The sequence below is a fragment of the Heterocephalus glaber genome, unplaced genomic scaffold (genome assembly GCF_053883595.1).
Source record: "Heterocephalus glaber isolate CG9 unplaced genomic scaffold, H.glaber_assembly_v1.0 deba00001813, whole genome shotgun sequence".
Classification (NCBI taxonomy): Eukaryota; Metazoa; Chordata; class Mammalia; order Rodentia; family Bathyergidae; genus Heterocephalus; species Heterocephalus glaber.
In genome coordinates, this window is record NW_028258484.1 from 3,077,412 (window position 1) to 3,094,209 (window position 16,798).

The 16,798-nt window shown below is 52.6% G+C and overlaps 1 protein-coding gene across 2 annotated transcripts in view; it reads left to right on the forward strand.

The window, feature by feature from the left end:
* The first annotated feature begins 2,198 nt into the window (after positions 1-2,198).
* Positions 2,199-16,798, forward strand: part of Wnt3 (Wnt family member 3) — an 80,219-nt gene continuing 65,619 nt past the window's right edge. The window contains exon 1 of one of the 2 annotated variants that reach the window (XM_087203906.1): positions 2,199-2,456. In XM_087203906.1, coding sequence (XP_087060032.1) covers positions 2,377-2,456 — 80 coding nt within the window. In that variant the 5' untranslated portion in view covers positions 2,199-2,376. The remainder of the gene's footprint in view (positions 2,457-16,798) is intronic. The other variant, XM_004868672.3, reaches the window with a different exon arrangement.

Consider the following 16,798-nt stretch of genomic DNA (forward strand, 5'->3'; position numbering starts at 1 on the left):
CTTAGCCAACCCACACCCCACTTAAAGTCTCTAGGATCTTTGCCCCCACCTCCTAGGGCCGGCACCTGTAGAATCTTGAAGCCCTAAATGACCCCAAGAAGCCAGCCCTCCCTCCCTGACACACTGAATACATAGCAGTGTCTTGGTGCCCAGGGAAAGCAGCCTCTCTCTGGCTCTCAGAAAGACCGTTAAGGGCTCTTGAACTCCCCAGGTTATAGTGCAGGATTTGAGCTCCATCAGGCAATTCTGGAAAGCTTCCTGGAAGCACATGGGGAGGGCAGCCCTCCTCCAAGGAGGACCCAGTAGACCTGATCCAGGGGTGTGCTGAGGGCTTGCTTCTCCTGTAGCCGTGGGCCTGGGGTGCTGCATTCCCTGGCAATGGCGAATCCACTACCAAGCTCTTTTCAGGCAAACCAGAAACAGGGAGCCTCAGAATCTGCTCAGTCCCTGGATAAAAATCTCAGGATGCCTGTCTTGGCGGCTTTTACCAGGTCCCTTGCCCTTCAGCAGGTTGGGAATTTTTCTTTGCCTTGTTGCCCCTTGGCCCCCTCCACTTCTCTCTTTCCCTTTACTTCCCTTTCTTTCTCCTCCTGATACCTTGAGCTCCCTCACTCATTACCCCCCACCGCATCTCCATTTCTGTCTCTCTGTGTCTCTCCACTCTGTCTCTCCCTTTTCTCCCCTTCTCTTTTATCTCCCCCTCCACCCCCTCTAGTTGAGCACCAGGCTAGGAACGCGGCAGAAGCCTCAACAAGCCCAGGCGGCTCTCTAGACCCTTGGTGCCCCCAGGGGCCAGTTCCTTGCTCTTCCCGCACAGGCAGCAGCTGTGAGGAGAGTGGACCAGCAGGGGCATCAGGTTCGAGCCACAGGCACCTGCAGCCCAGATCAAAGGCCAGGAATGTCTGCCCCCCTGAGGTGGGACTTCCTCCAGCCATGCCCTCTGCCCTGGGAAGAGCCCCTCAGACTGCTGGCCTGGGCAGGAGTTTGGTGGGCTCTTTCTCTGCCCCTTCTGCTGCAATTCCCTGAACAGGTCCTCACCTCCCTCTTGTAGACCCTGCTTCCTTCACCCAGCCGTGGCCGCTCCAGAACCCTGAGTGTCTTGTGTAGCTGGGGAGAGGGGTACCGGGAGGCACCCAGGTGACTAGGGTAAGACTCTGAAATCTGCCCACAATTTCAGCCCCTCTTGGGGCTGAGACCTAATTTCCTTGCTTTGGAGAGAGAAAGAGGAGAGAAAGAAAACCCAGGGGCCCTAGAAGGATTTTTTTTCCTATGGAGAGGGGTCGGGTATTTGGATGAATGTTCTGTCCACACAAGGACCAGAGCTCTATCGCCAACCCAGGTTGCAGCTCTCCATCGGCCAAGGGCCTAGGCCGGGGGGCAGGAGAGTTAGGCAGTGAGGGGAATCCTGAGGCCCCTAGCTGCTCTGGGCCACGGCTGCTATGTTTCACTGACAGGTTCTATGGCAAGGTCCAACAGGGGATGCGAGCGGAGGGAGCCTCGAGGAGGAGAAAGTGACCCGACTCCGGGAGCAGGAAATGCAACTGGCCGCTGGTGTCAGTTGCAGGAAATGCAAAGGCAACAGGAGGTCCCGATACCAATCTGATCCCTGACAAAAGATTCAAATGGCACTGGGCTCTGTCCGCCGGCGCCGCCCGCAGCCAGACCTGCGAGCCGCCGCGGACTCTTCTGCGCGCTTCTCCGACCCGGGGAAGCGACCTCCGGCGGTCAGGTCACGGGGCCGACCGGCTCGTGGGCTCGGGAGGTTAGGAAGGCTTGCATTTCCCAAAGCCCTGGTCCCGAGACCACCCGAGCGGAGCTTCTGGAAACATCCCTGTGCTTTCTACTCGCGATTCCTCAGGGGTCCAAGTCCCAAGGGATCTCGGTCCCCGGACAGAAAAGGAACCACCCAGCAATGCCCACGCCGCCCTGCTACCACGTGAACGCCGTGTCAGGGCGCCAGCTCCCTAAACCTGGCTGGCGGGGGGCCGTGGCCGTCCCGGGCCAGCAGCGAGTCCGGCGTGCCGCGTCTCCTCAGGGCCCCGCTTCGTGCGGGGCGCGGGCTTTGCCCAAGTTTGCAGGGAGATGCCCTTCCCGGAGCCCGAGTTGTGGGCCGGGCGGGAGGGGCGCGTGATTGACAGGCTGAACTACAGACTCATCTCTTACCTTAGGCCGCGGGCGCTGATTGGCTGCTCGCTGACATCCTCAAACCCTGCTGCTCCGCGCTGGGCTCGGGAGGGGGGCGGCTGCGGGTGGAGGTGCGCTTCTGACAAGCCCGAAAGTCATTTCCAACCTCAAGTGGACTTTGTTCCAACTATTGGGGGCGTCGCTCCCCCTCTTCATGGTCGCGGGCAAACTTCCTCCTCGGCGCCGCTTCTAATGGAGCCCCACCTGCTCGGGCTGCTCCTCGGCCTCCTGTTCGGTGGCACCAGGGTCCTCGCCGGCTACCCAATTTGGTGGTAAGACTCGCCTCCTGCCTGCCCGCGGCCCCATCTCCCCGCCGCGTCGAGGGAGGTGGGGGTCGCTGGCCGGGGTGGGCTGTGGCGGGCTGGGGGCCCTTTCTCCTGGCCTCCCCTCAGCCCCCCAGCCGCCCACCCCTCCTGGATTTTCTGCTGGTGTCGCCTTCAGAATTCAACTCCTGGCTTCTCGGATAATCACCATTTTCCCTGCTACCCGCCGCAGAGGCTGGGAGACTTTACCCTTCTCGGAAGGTCTCTTATTCTCGGTCCCAACCCTCCACCCATCCCAATGTGGGGGGCCCCGAAGACCCTCCGTTTGCTTGCAGTTGGGTTTCTGGAAATCCAGCGCGGTCCCTGGGGCCCAGCCTCTCCTCTTCTCCATTTTGGGGTCTTCATGGCAAAATCATCCTGTTCCTTCATTGCCATCCCACCTCCGCGGCGCCCTGGCCAAGAGATTTCCCCACAATAATCCCCTTTGCCTTTATATTTCAGACCCCAAAGGCTTCGGGGTCCCCTGAGGCAGGGGAGTGGGGAGATTTCATCAGATTTCCCCGACTCTGCTCTAGCTTAATTTTGAGCCTCTGGAGTGAATATGGAATTTGCTGATGCGAGATGCCATTGAATTCGGTTGTATTCATTTCTTGCTTGTCCATCCAGGCAAAGGGGGGGCTCCTTGAAAATGTAGTTGTTTGGGAGGGGTGGGCTTGTTGTTCTTTGACCAAAAACCCAATTCACCGTGTGACATTCGTTTCTTTTGGAAAACCGAGGACAGAGGAGAAAGGGAGACGAAAGGGGAATTCTGCTCCTGAGAAATGCGGATACAAAAGACATTTTAGTAAATAAGGCTAGGAACCCAGGCGCAGAGCTTGGGGGGTTGTGGGTGTGTGGAGGTACTGACTGAGGAATAAGCAGCCCTTTGGGAGCCCCAGCTCCAGGGAGTCCCCTTGTTTTTCAAGTGGCCCGATTGCAAACCCCCCTCCCCCCGCAGGTCCCAGGGGCCAGCCTGGAAGACACACTGAAACCAGTTCTCTAAATTACACCCCGCCTTTCCCCAGCTTCCAGCCCCCTGCATTCCGGAAAACTTTAATTAAAGAATCTTCCCCTCCTGGACGTAGGAGAGCTGGGCCTGGGGGTGGGAGGTGAGGAGGAGAAGGAATTTGGGATCTGTGAGTTAGAAGGGGCTGTGGCCCTGGGTGACAGTCACAAGAGCCACCAGGGAGCAGTACTGCCTTCGTGGCCCCATTCTCCCTGCTTGCCACCCCAAGCCTGGGGGAAGAGAGCAGAGCCAGTGAGATTTGGGGGCCACACCCTGAGGCTTCCTCCAGTTGTTTGGGGGTGGCAGCATTTGTGTCTGGGTGTTTAGGGGGTTCCAGGGAAAGAGAGACGGGTAGGAGCAGGGTATGGGCAAGGGTCTTGCTTAAGGGTCCTGAGAGTTGCTCCCAGGACAGGGCCCCTGTCTTTCTCCTTCCCTGTGGCCAAGGGCTGGCCTGAGGCCTCCTTTACATAAAGAAGCCTATGGGGTGGTGGTGGCAGGGGCAGCCAGGGATACCGGGGCATGGGGTGCTGGCTCACTGGCCATTCCTCACCTTCCCTTTATCCCAGGGCGGGTGCCAGCTCTGTTCGTTGTCTTCTCTGCCTTCTTTGCTTGGTAGCCCAAGCAGGATAGGGTAGGAAGAGAAAGCTTGGCACCCTAGAGGTGGCAGGGACTAAGGAAGAGACAGCTGGCCCCCCTGCCCTATGACCTGGAGGAGGCACGTCCTGAGGTAGTGCCAGTGGCAGGTGGTTGTTGTTGCTGGGGTCTGTGTGTAATGGTGTCTGAGGAGCATCTAGATAAGACCCACCTAGTAGGAAGAAACAACTGGGAAAATGTGGAAGCCTAAGGCATTGGCCCTAACATAATGCTAGATGTTTAGGGGCTGAGGGGGACAGGGATACTGCTTTGTCTGAGCTGAGGACAGACCTCAGTGTGTGTGTGTGTGTGTGTGTGTGTGGTATAGGAATGGGCAGGTCCAAATGTACCCATGTGCTTGTCAATGCCTGTGGCTGCCTCTGTGTCTGTGTGTGTGTTCTGGGTCTGTGACCCTAAGAGGTGCCTCTGTGCAGGATGATTTGTGCCCGAGACTGGGCAGTTGTGCAGGTAGAAGCATGTGAGATGTGCCTGGAGACTCACAGCCAGCAAGGTATGCTGGGTCTCTGCACACAAGTGTCAACAAGAGGCTGATTCTGTTATGTGGTGTGTGTGTGTGTGTGTGTGTGTGTGAGAGAGAGAGAGAGAGAGAGACAGAGAGAGAGCAGTCTAGAAGCTGGAAGTATCTGCTCATGGAAAGGTTGGTGCCTGTTTCTGCTTGTGACTGGCCATGTGAGTGTGGTGTCTGTGTGTAACTGTGTGTGTATGTGCACATGCCTTCATGACAGTATTGGGAAAGCCCTATGGATGTCTTTGTGCATGATATTAGTGCTCATAGCCATGACCTGATTGTGCTTCTCAAGTGTGAGGCTCATGTCCGTAGCTATGTGAGGGCTGTGTTTAGGTCTGCTTATGGCCCTGGAGGGAAGGTCCAGCAGGAAGCAGAGGTCTCACAAGGTAGCTACAGGGCACACTGACCTGGGATCCCAAGCTGGATCCAGGGCAGAATCTTCCTTGGCATCAGCTTGCCTTGTATGCTTGAGGACTGTGGGCATGGGCCTCCTCCTGAGGTTATTTTTCTTTGGTCTTGGAGCTGAGGTGTAGCGTGAGTCAAAATCTCAGGACTGGACAGTGGGTGGGTCTCAGATTCCTGACATCCCTCCCCTGGCAGGCAGATTCCAGCCCTTTAGCTTCTGAGCCCATCTCATCTACCTCTTTGGCCCACCCAGCTCACACATTCTCTAGGAGGGATTTGTAGGAAAAATAGTTTAGCTGGGATTTTTCTGTCCATGTTCCCTCTCATCAAGGAAGTGCCCCACTCTTGCCGAGAGAAGATGAAACTGAAGGAAGACGTAAAGTAAGGGGCAGTGTGTCCAGGTCCCCCCACTCACCTATCAGAGGCACTGAGCCAGGATTCAGGGACAGCAGCCCTGATTTATAGAATTCTTCTTGTCAGTTCCAGTAGAGGGTTCCTGGTGGAGAAACTTGTCCTTTTTCTCTCCCTGGAGGGAAAGGCACTTACCTTACTGAGGGCTAGCCCAGCACCAGAGCAGATGTCCCGAAGAAAGAGGACTGAGGACCAACCTCTCTGGTCCTGTTTCCTCACCTTTCACCCAGGACCACCACCAGCCTGCCCTGCCTCACAGCTTGGGTGAAGGTGTTTATAAGACACCTAAGTTCTCGGGTCTACCACCCTGGGACCCATCCCCCAACTCAAGTGCCTATTTTAAGCCCTGCCTCAGTTTCCCCATGTATCCGATGTCCTCCTTCTGCCTCCTCCCACCCACTCCCACCTTTACCCACCTCTCCCAGGCCTGTGAACATGTTCAGTCAAACCCTATGGGGGTCAGTAGGCTGGGCCCAGGGAGGCACCTGGAGTCTGCGGGGGAGGAAGGCCCCAGGCCAGGTGTTAACACTTGTAACAGGCAGGAATTACAGCTGGCTGGGGCTGGGGCTGGGGCTGGGGTGGGGTGGTGAGGAACTGAGGTGGCTGGAGGCTGTTGATCCCACAGACAGACAGACAGACAGACAGATGAGCTGATAGCGGAATGGATGGCCAGGCTTTAGCAGGGTGGTCTTCCTTCCAGGCCAGGCCATGCCCTGGGGGGATGTGGCAGGGGAAGTGAAAGCAGGTCTTTTGGAAGTGAGTTCTTGGCCCACCTGCGCACCCCACCCTCATATGAACTGGGCTTTGTGTCCAAAGGGAACACAATTGATGGTTGATATGTTGATATTCTTCTGGTGGGATCCCATTTTACTTCAAAAGAAAATGAAAAGAGGCCAGACTTTTTAATAATACCAGACAGTATGTCCTTGGAAGAATCTGCTTTAATATATGTGATAAGGTAGCTAGGAAGGAGCATTTGTCAGAGAAAGTTCTCCCTGAACCTCAGAGCATTTTTATCAATAGCGTGGAGGCCAAGAGGGGCCAAGAGGTGAGTGCTGGGTGCAGTCTGGACCCTGGGCCCTCAGTGTCACCTGAGGACCGAGGGTGTGGGACGTCTGCCCTGGAATTAATCCTGCCTGGTGGGAGGACCTCTCTTGTGGCGGTCAGAGGAGGTGGGAGCTGGATTGGGTGCCAAGCCCTTCTGCAGGTATTTGCCACAGGGGGCCTGATGTAGCACCAGGTACCCACTCTCACATCACTGACAAAGGTGCAGATACTGAGGCAGACAGAGGGTTTGGGGTGGAAATCTCCAAAGAATAGGTTCGGCCAAGCAAGCATCTCCCACTCCACTTGCTACAGAGCACAACCCTAATGAGCATGTATGGTATTTGGGCAGATTTGTATTTGAGATGGCATGGAAATGAGCTGGGAGAGGCAGCTGTGACGAGGGGGTTTTCTCCAGACCCAGAGGTCTCTGTGGGATGAGATCTGGGCAGGAGACAAGGAGTCTGGAGTCCCGGCACAAAAAGTGACTTTTCTCAGAGGAGAATACAGCTAATAGACCAGGGAGAGAGTGAGGAAAGGGGTGTGTGTGGCTTCAAAACATGGAGAGCCAGGCATTGAGGAACTTTGCCACTACCCTTATGTTTTCTTCTAAAGCTGCTGAGGAGGAAAAGATATCCTTCACCCCTAACTGGTAGAGAGGAGGTATGCCCGGCTCAAAGGCAAGGCCACCTTATATTACGTCTATATATTAATGGCGTCTTTGTGCTGGAAACAATTTGAGCTAAGAGTGGAGAAGACCTGTGTCTGAGTTCTGAGTTTCTCACTGAATGGCTGTGGCCCAGGATGAGTATCTGTCCTCAGGGAGTCACTTTCCTTGCCCATCCCTCTGTCTGAGTCACAGGGCTATGGTAGGGATCGGACTCATTGCTGTGAAACGTGGGTGTGCACAGCAGTTCAGAGCCTGCCTTGGACAGTGCACCCCTTTATCCCTTGCCCCAAACACCCCATTCTTCTGTTTGCATTCACAACCCAGCTTTCTCATGTACTACCTGGGTAGCTTAGGCTAAAGTAAACTCTTCAAGGCTCATTTTCCCTCTTTGTAAAATGAGTATAGTGATTGCCTCTACCTCCTAGGGTTGTGAAAATATGTAACGCTCTTAGAATGAGCCTGGCATACAGGAAGTATTACATGTAGGTTAGCTCTTTTTCACTTTGTCTGCTATTGCTCATCTAAGTCCTGGATCCAAACTTGCCTCTTCCAAGGAGCCCTTCTAGACTGGCCCCACCTGACTCTGTTTTCACCTTTTCTGCAGAGCCAGCTTGCCCCTTAGCGCTTGGCAGTGGAACCCATAAGACTTTAGCTTTATTCTTAAATTGAAGAAGGTAAGCCAGGCTACTTTCCTCAGCTTTTCCTGCCCAGGAAAGGAAGGGCAAGGTGGAGAACATATTGAAGTCTCCTCGAGTCCTCCCCTACCCCACAGCCTGCCAGACTCTAGCAGCCACTGCCATTTCCAGCTGGGACCTGAAGCCCCCTGGGGCTGCGCCAGGAGGGGTGGGGAGGCAGGCTCCCTGGGGGAGGGGCACCTGGGCAGCAGGAATAGCAGCTGAGCTGAAGAAGTTGCTGCTCCAGGAGTGGAGGGATGATTCAGAAGGTGATTTATAGACGGAAGGCAGAAAGCTTGGCTCCTGGCAGAGGCCTGCTGCTTAATTACATTCTTTGGGGGGTGGAGGTATGTGTGGGGCAGCAGCAGAAGAGAGACTTCCACCTCCTCCCTACCCAGGCCTGTCCCAGTGCTGTTCCTGCCCCCAGCAGGGTCCCTTTTTCCCCTGTTTCCCCAGAGGGAATTCCCTGTTCGCAGCTAGAGGCTGGAGCAAGTGGGAACATCATCCGAGAGTGGGAGCAGCCCCTGAGAGAAAAAGGTGGGAAGGAGGAGGCAAAAATCCCTTTTGGGCGTGCCCCAGGGAAATGTGGATAGAGGTAGGCTGGGGCTGTGAGGCTGGAAAGGATCACTGGGTCGGCACCCTGTTTCTGGGCAGGTGAATTGCTAACCCAGCCAGGCAGAGGGCTTCTAGAATCTTCTTAGTGTGGCAACTCTTGGCTTTCCCTTGGCACTGTGTCCTACTCCTGCCTCTGAGGATCTCTCTTCAAGTTCCCACCTTTTCTATTTCTCTGCTCTCAGTGGCCTACAGGGGCTGGATATCAATTCCCATGCTCAATGGCTGAATCCCAAGTCTTCTGTATTAGGCAACCCACCACACATAAGCACAATGGCTGCCTTAGCCCCACAAAGGTTCTGCAGGCAGTCAGCCCTGTCGGCATGTTAAACTCACATCCAGGCAGCCACCACAATCCAACTCAAGCTAGAGTGAGCCTATGCTGTTGACAGCAGGCCCCATTCCATGGAGATATTTGCTGTGTTGACTGTGCTTCCTGTATTAACACTTACTAGGGTAGTGACAGTGCTTTTTGGTTCCCATGCCATCTGCACTGTGCTGTGAAACCTAAAAGCTTCACTTACTGGGTCTGGCAATGTTTGGGGGTACAGAGGAGTAGGGTTGCTGGGGCTGGTAGTGTCAGTTTGTCTGTTTGCAGCTTGGTTAGTACAGCAGGAGGAGTTGGCAGGGGTCAGAATGGGGACACTAGACAGTTCTCTGGTTCCCCCTGAGGCAGGCCTTCTCAAAATGGCCTCATTATGTGTGTGGAGTAAATTCCAGAAATGTCAGGCACACCCATATGTCTCCAGGAAAGATGGAGACCCAGAAGTAGGGCAACCTGAGGGGTGGTGATTTCTGGGCAGGGAGTTAGGACCCGAGACACAGCTCTTCTATCAGTTATGATGGGACGTTAGGCAACTCCCAGCTACTCTGGGCCTCAGGAAATAGGAGAGTTGGACATCTACCTCAATTTTTTTGCTTTGGTACTGGGGATTGAACTCGGGACCTTGCACTTCCAAGGCAGTCGGCTGAACCACTGAGTTAAATCCCCAGCCCAAAATGAACATACTTTTTTTTTTTTTTTGGTACCGGGGATCGAACTCGGGTCCTTTCGCTTGTGGAGCAGGCAGCGAAACCACTGAGCTAAATCACCTACCTCAAGATCTCAGTCCCTGAGCCTGTGTTCTGTCAGCCATTTAGATTACCTGTGCCTGGAGAGGAGGAATCACTGAGAGCTGATCTCAGCGCAGGGTTGGGTATGCAGACCACTGAACTTGACACTCAGCAGCTCTGAGATTGTGCATGAGTTGCCGACCTCCCTGGCCTCAGTTTTCTTTTCTGAGAATTGGACAATAATAACCTACCCTCCCTGCCTGCAGGCTCAAGAGCTTCAGGTGGAATAATCTGTTTGAAAGCACTTTGAGAAGGGTCAGTTCTTTTCAGAGAAGTTAACTATCATTGCTGGTCCTAGAAGAGATAATAAGAACCTGCCCCTGCCTAGATAGGGCGCTAAGGAAACACCGAGTGGGATTCTCCAAGCCTCTGAGCTTGAAGAGTTGGTTTACAGCAGAGGAGTAAGGAGTGGGGTTAGACAGGGGAGTTCTCTCCTCCTCCCTGTAGGAGGAGTTGAGCTCCCTGCAGGAAGGGAGCAGAGGACTGGTGTTCGAGGCTTCACTTCCGGCTCAGGCCTTGGGGTCCTCCTACCTAATGCAGAGCCCACAGGGCTAACCCGGCTAAGCCAGACCTAAAGTCGGATTTCCAACCAGGGACACAGTGCTGGGAGGTGTGGGTGGTGGGGAGGGGTGAGGTAAAGGGTATCTTCTGAGACCTGTGGTCATCAGGAAACCCTAATGGCCTGGATAAGGCCCTGCAAACCCAGAGGGGTGCCCGGCCATTTCCTCCAGCCAGGCTGGAGAGACTGGGAGGACGGGTGTGGAACTGCACGTTGGTGAGGGGGATGGGAGCAACAGGACCCAAAGCCCAGGTCTAACAGGAGGGCTATTCTGTAAAACCTGCCCCTGGGCACAGAGTCCCACTTATCTGCCAGAGTCAGCTGGGCTAGGGAGGAAAAGCAATCTTGCAGGGCCCGTTAAGAATGCAAATAGGAGCCCATGACAGTATGAGTGAACAAGCACTGTGCCTCCTATCCAGCTCTTATAACATGGATTTCTGAAGGTGTAACTCCCCTGCTCTAAAACCTTCTATGGCTCCCCACTTCCTGCCTGGCACTGAGGCTCCCTATGATTTTTCCTATACCTCCCTATGTATTTGTGCCTTTCATGGCCCCTCCCAAGCCCCCCAACATCCCACTTTGAAATACTAGCCCTTGGCCTTATTCACCAAGATTCTTTCTCCTCTTCTCTCCAGCTTCTAAAGACCCCTGAACTCAGTCCCCAGTGACCAGGGATCAGTCTGCTCTGCTCAGCTCAGGCCCAACTTGGCTGATCATGTAATGGACAGCCCTGGACTGTGAAGGCCCTTAGGTGGATCTCCCAAGGCAATGAGACCCTTGACTTGCACAGGCTGCTGTCCCAGAAGCTGAGAAATCTCTATGGTCTCAATTCTCCTGAGTTTCTTTGTTCCATCCTGGGTCCATTTACAGGTGTTTTCTGTTTGTATATTATTTATTTTCCAGATTCATAAGCTCAGTACCATGCATAAATGTTCAAGGCTTTTAGTTTTAACACTCCAGGAGGCCAGATTATTTCTTTTTTTTTTGTACTGGGGATTGAACTCAGGACCTTGTGCTCTCGAGGCAGGTGTGGTGCTACTGAGCTAAATCCCTAGCCAGATTATTTCTTTACCACAACAGGTCACTGTGTTTCTTGACCATGTACTATGTGCTGGCTTTTATATAGACATCAAGATCTAACTTTCATTCTCCTCATTTCCCAAATGAGGAGTCACTCACACAGCTGTACGTGCTGGAAGGTCCATGTCCATGTTCTGTTGGGCCTAAAGCCTCAGGCTCAAAAGCATACTTTTTGTCTGGGATAAGAACTTGCTTATTCGTACAGTATCTTGTTCCCCAAAGATGGTTTGAAGCAAGCTTACACTTGGCTTTCACCTTGAAGGCTGCTACTTTGGGTTTATAGATGCTGTTTATAAGCCTCTGGGAGGCCCTTACTTGGAGATATGCACCAGTCAGTGACAAACTTTCCTCATTTTATCACTGTCCTCAAGCTGGGATTGCACCTTGCTAGCGGTAGTGGCCACATGAGCATTTTGTTTCCCTTGGACTGAAGGAGGGGTAACCTTGGTCAAGTCGCTGTTTCCTGGACCTCTGTCAGAAAGCAGGTAGACAGAATCTTCTTTCTTACCCAAGTTCACTTCCCCTTTTATTGTCTCTGATATTGCTGATTTTTCACTCAGCTTTTCCAACTTGACGTCCAGCTTTATTTCTTCTCGAGGGAGATTTTTGCACCTGTATTGACCTTGACTTGGTATATTTGTTTTCTTCTTTACCTGATCCTGCTTTTCCATTTTCATTTTGTTTTTTAATCTCATGTTTTGTGTCATAAATTCCTTGAAGGCAGACACCATGACCTGCAACTGTTGGATTCTCAGTGCCTGGCCTGTACACAGTAGATGCTCAATCAATATTTGCTGTCTTTGGAGTGAACATTTTCTGTCCCCTCTGTCAGATCCTTTCTGGAAAGAGGCAAGGCACACATAGATTAGAAAGGAAAATAAATGTTGCTGTCTCAGGGAATTGGCCTTGGTTAGATGGTTTAGGTTTGAGAGAATTCCAACAGGTTCTTTGTTTTCCTCTCCTCTCCTCTCCTCTTCCCTTTCCTTCCCTCTTCTCTCTTCTCTCTCAATCGCTCTTTCCTTTTTTCTTTTTTTGTGGTACAAAGGATCAAACACAAGGCCTTATATATAATAAGCATGCATTCTACTGTTGAGCTACCTCCTCAGCCCTTTATAAAAAATCATTTTTGAGACAGGGTTTTGCTAAGTTGCCCAGGCTGACCTTGAACATATGATCCCCCTGACCAGCCTCCTGAGTAGTGGGGGTGGCAGTTGTATGCCACTTGCCCAGCACCAGTCAGTTTCTTTATTGTCAGCTTTTTCTAAGGCTACAGAAGCCTCAGCTTCAAGGAAGTCACTACCTTTTCTTTCTTGCATGATCTGCTTCATTCTAAATCTGAAGTTGGCACCCAACCTTCCTCAGACTCTCTTATTTCTGGTGGATGACGGTGTCTTCCCTTCCCCTGGCTCGTGTCACCTCTGGTTCTCCCACCTGCCCTCACCTTGGAAGTTGGCTAGTGCTCTTGCTGCCATTCCACAGGTGTTGTAGGAGTGTCCTCCCCGCTCCAGCTGAGCTGCTCTCTACCCCGTGGGCCAGGCCAGGCCAGGCTGCTGTGACAATTGCTGTCTGGCAAGGCTCAAGCGGGGAAGGGAAGCAAAGGGAGCTGAGCCGAAGATCTCCAGGACAGCACAGGGGCCTCACATTAGCAACGCCCTAGAACAGGCTCTGGCTGGGCCTGGGAGGCACCGAGACCCATCTCTGGTCAGAGCCTCAAGGAGAGCCGCCAGCAAGGGGGCTGTGCCAGCCTCCCCTATCCACTGAGAGGCTCTGGCCTTGGGCAGCACCCTGGAGAGTACCCCCCCCCCCACCCTTGGCTTTAGCAGAGACAATGGCAAACCTCAGACTGGGTGCTACTCCACCTTAACTAAAGCTTCTGCAGGGAGAGATGTTGCGCTCAGCACTGTCCCTGAAGCTAAGGCAGCCCCGTGAAATCGGTGTCTCTGTCTCCAAGAGCCCCAGCCCGTGAGGAGCAAGTAGGGGAGGCAGGATGTAACCGTCCGCCAGGAGTTCACGTTTACGATGTGCAGGCATCCTGTGCACTGAGGAGGACACACACGAGTCAGCTCATCTTCTAGCAGCCCAGGAGGCAGATACTCTTATCTCGCCCATTCTATGGATGAGAAACTGAGGGAGCCACTCCACCGCCCAACTCTCCACACCTGGTAAACCCCAGTGCTCCAACCGTGACACAAACTGCCTGAAGCCAGGTCCGCCAGACCTCACAGCCCCTCAATGACACCGCGCCCCAGCCCAATAGGTAGGAAGTCCTCCTCAGGTCTGTCTGCAGTCTTCCCTCACTTAGGCCAAGCCCAGATTCTCTCACTGACACGAACATTATGTAGACTTTTCCTTCTCCAGAACAGCCTTTTTTTTTTTTTTTGGTACCAGAGATCGAACTCAGGACCTTGCACTTGTGAGGCAGGCGGCAGAACCACTGAGCTAAATCCCTGCTTCCTATGTATCTTATATTTTATTTTTTTGGTACCAGGGATCAAACCCAGGACCTTGCACTTGTGAGGCAGGTGGCGGCACCACTGAGCTAAATCCCCAGCCCATATGTATCTTAAATCATTTGTTTTTCCTCTTCTGATCTGTCTTCAACTCATCATCGACTTTAATTGTTATTGTTTTGTTTTTTGCTCTCCTAACACTGAGCTATGTCCTTGGCTCTTTTCATTTTTTAATTTTGAGACAGGGTCTCATTAAGCTGCCCAGGCTGAATTTGAACTTGAGATCTTCCTGCCTCAGTCTACCCAGTAGCTGAGATTACATACATGCACCACCACGCCTAGGTCTCTACATTGTTTTGCAAGTTCTGCTAACCACAGAACTGCTTTTAGACCAGGACAAGAGTGGTCCTGCCCCAGGCCCTTGGATTTAGAGGGCTCTGTTCTGTTGTCTTATGGGTATGGCCCTCCCCAAGGAGTAAGGAGCCTGGGCCCTAGGGGAGTCACACTCCCAGTGTCTATATCCACCCTAACTGTGCTCCTGAGGTCTTTTCCTAGAGGCCACAAACCTACTGCAGACCTCTGCCTGGGGTTCATTCCATCAAAGGTGGACACACAGGCAGGGGAAGCCATTTGCAGGAGTTGTGGGGAAACCCTGGAGGTTTGGCCAAGGTGTCAGGATGGGACAGAGTGGGGGTGAGCGGCTGCAGGCCAGGGGCTGGGTCTCCCCACAGCACCATTTTCTAGCATGCACTCCGTGGAGAATCCAGATTCCCAGGTATTAAATAAAGTTACCAAGATAGGAAAGTAGGGTGGCTTTAGATTTTTTATCGAAGTATAACACACCCACAGGAAAGCACACAATTCATAGGGTTACTGGTCAATGAGCTGAACAGAATATATTATGTAAGTTTGTTACCTGACACAAAACTTTTATAATCTCGGGCACTTGGTGAATGAGCCTTCATTTCATATAGTAGTCCCTTCCAGGGGCTGCCTAGCACAGCATCTGGAAGAGGGTTTGCTGCCTCCAACACTGCTGTGTCATTTTCCACCCCTACCTTAGCAAGTGACTTCCTAGCCCACCAGCAGCACTGCCAACTGCCTCTTAGTTTCTGGTCACTCTTACCTTCAGGTCCGGTTTTGTTAAACTTGGAACATGTCTTACCATTCTCACAGGATCTTCCCTTTTGCTTGGTCAGTTTGGTCCTTTTTAGAAGGCCTAATCGGAAGGGCATCAGACAGCAGACATGACCACGCCGTTCTCCGCTCCTTGGGCTGGCCCTGAGGCCCCACCACATCCAGCCCGTCTGACTCTACTGTCTTCCTCCTAACCATGTCTTGCCTCTGACCTACATTCACTTGCACAGTAATTGAACAGGCTTTGGGGAACAGCAGTCCTGGGCTCTGCTTCTGACTTTATTGCTGGGTGATCTTAACCTCTCTGAGCCTCAGTTTTTCTCTCTTTAAATTGGGGATCATGAGGATTAAAGGATACAACACGAGTGAAACAGACAGGATCTGGCATCTACCCAGTGAGTAATCCTCCCGTTTGTCATCATTAATCTTGTTGCACTGTTTATGTTGTTCTTGTGCTAGGCCACATCTCTGTGCCTTTGTGCAGGACCCTGCCTTTTCCAGAAAGGCTCTGTGGACTCCTGTCTGCTCTTCAAAGCACAGTGGAGCCCCAGATCGTCTCTGCAGCTTGCCCTCAGCACCTGGCCCTGCCAAGACCCTCCTGGAGTCTTGCTTCATTGATCAGATTCCAGCCACCTGCCAGCACCAGGTCTCCGTCACCTCTACCTGCTCTTCCAGGCGTAGCACAGAACACACAGAGGATGCTCAAGGACAAGTACTGAGAAGAAGGACATTGTTAAAAATCACCTGCTGGGCAGAGACCAGTCTTCCTGCCCCAGCTGGAGACCCTCTGAGTCCCAGGGAAGAAAAACTGGCCATTAACTTTTTTTCCTTATGTTTCTAGTTACTTCTTCGTGGGCATCTGTCTTGTCTCCCTAGTGAGGGTCAGCCCTGAGGGCAGATTCTGTCTTTGTAGCCACTGTGAGCTGCACGCACCAATCCTAGTGTTGTCCTAGTGCTGATCACTTGGCCGATGAATCAGGCTCCTTCCCATGAGAGAGATCCGGTACAAGCTCAGCTGGGACACCATCTCCCTGACCCTGTGATCTCCCAGAGAGCCAGCCTTGGGCTTCCAGCCTGTGTTCTGGGAGAGGAGGGGCTCTGGGCCCCTACAGCTGTGGTACAAATCTCAGGTGTGCCACTTAATAGCTCTGGAACTTTGGGTGGTTACTTAGAAATATTGGAGTCACCATTTCCTTCTCTATGAAAAGGGGAAAACGTTGCAACCCCCAGGTAGTTGTGAGAATGAGATGAAACAATGCACAAGGACAGAGTTGAAGGTGAGGACAGAGTTGAAGGTGAATAAGGACCATTTGAAGGTCATTCCAGTATAGCAAGGATTACCAAATATTCTACCAGGCCAGTCTTCTTTAGAGCTGAAAGTTCTGAATTTCTTCTAAATAGTGGGGGCCATACTCAGGGAAAGTTGTGTATTCTATATTAGTTTGTCCTGTAATTACTCTATTTGAAGCAGAAAGGGGTGGGATAGGAGGCTTGTGACTCAGTGAGGACATTGGCCTGACCTTGTGTCCTGGTGTCCTCTTCAGCCAAAAAACCTCACAGAGGCCTCAGGTTCTTGGGAAAGGAATGGTAAATCAGATGTGGTAGCTTCAGGGATTTTTACTGGAGTTCCGAGGACTGGTCTGTGCAGGTTTAATATGACTGTAGTTAATGGCTGAGACGGTGGCCGTTTTAGCCCTGCTAAGCACAATGAGTAGGGGGCTGGAGATTTAGCTCAGTGGTTACGATGCTTGCCTTGCAAGTGAAAGGACCCAAGTTCAATCCCCAGTACCAAAAAAAAAAGCACATTGAGTAAGTCTGGCTGGGGTCACTGTGAACATCCATCCTTAGGTGAGACAGGCCCACTAACCTACAAAAAGGAATGTTGCCAGGCATAGGGTACACACCTGTAATCCCAGCACTTGGGAGGCTAAAGTAGGAGGATAGAGTTCCAGCTCAGCCTGGCAACTTTGAGAGACCCTGCCACAAAAT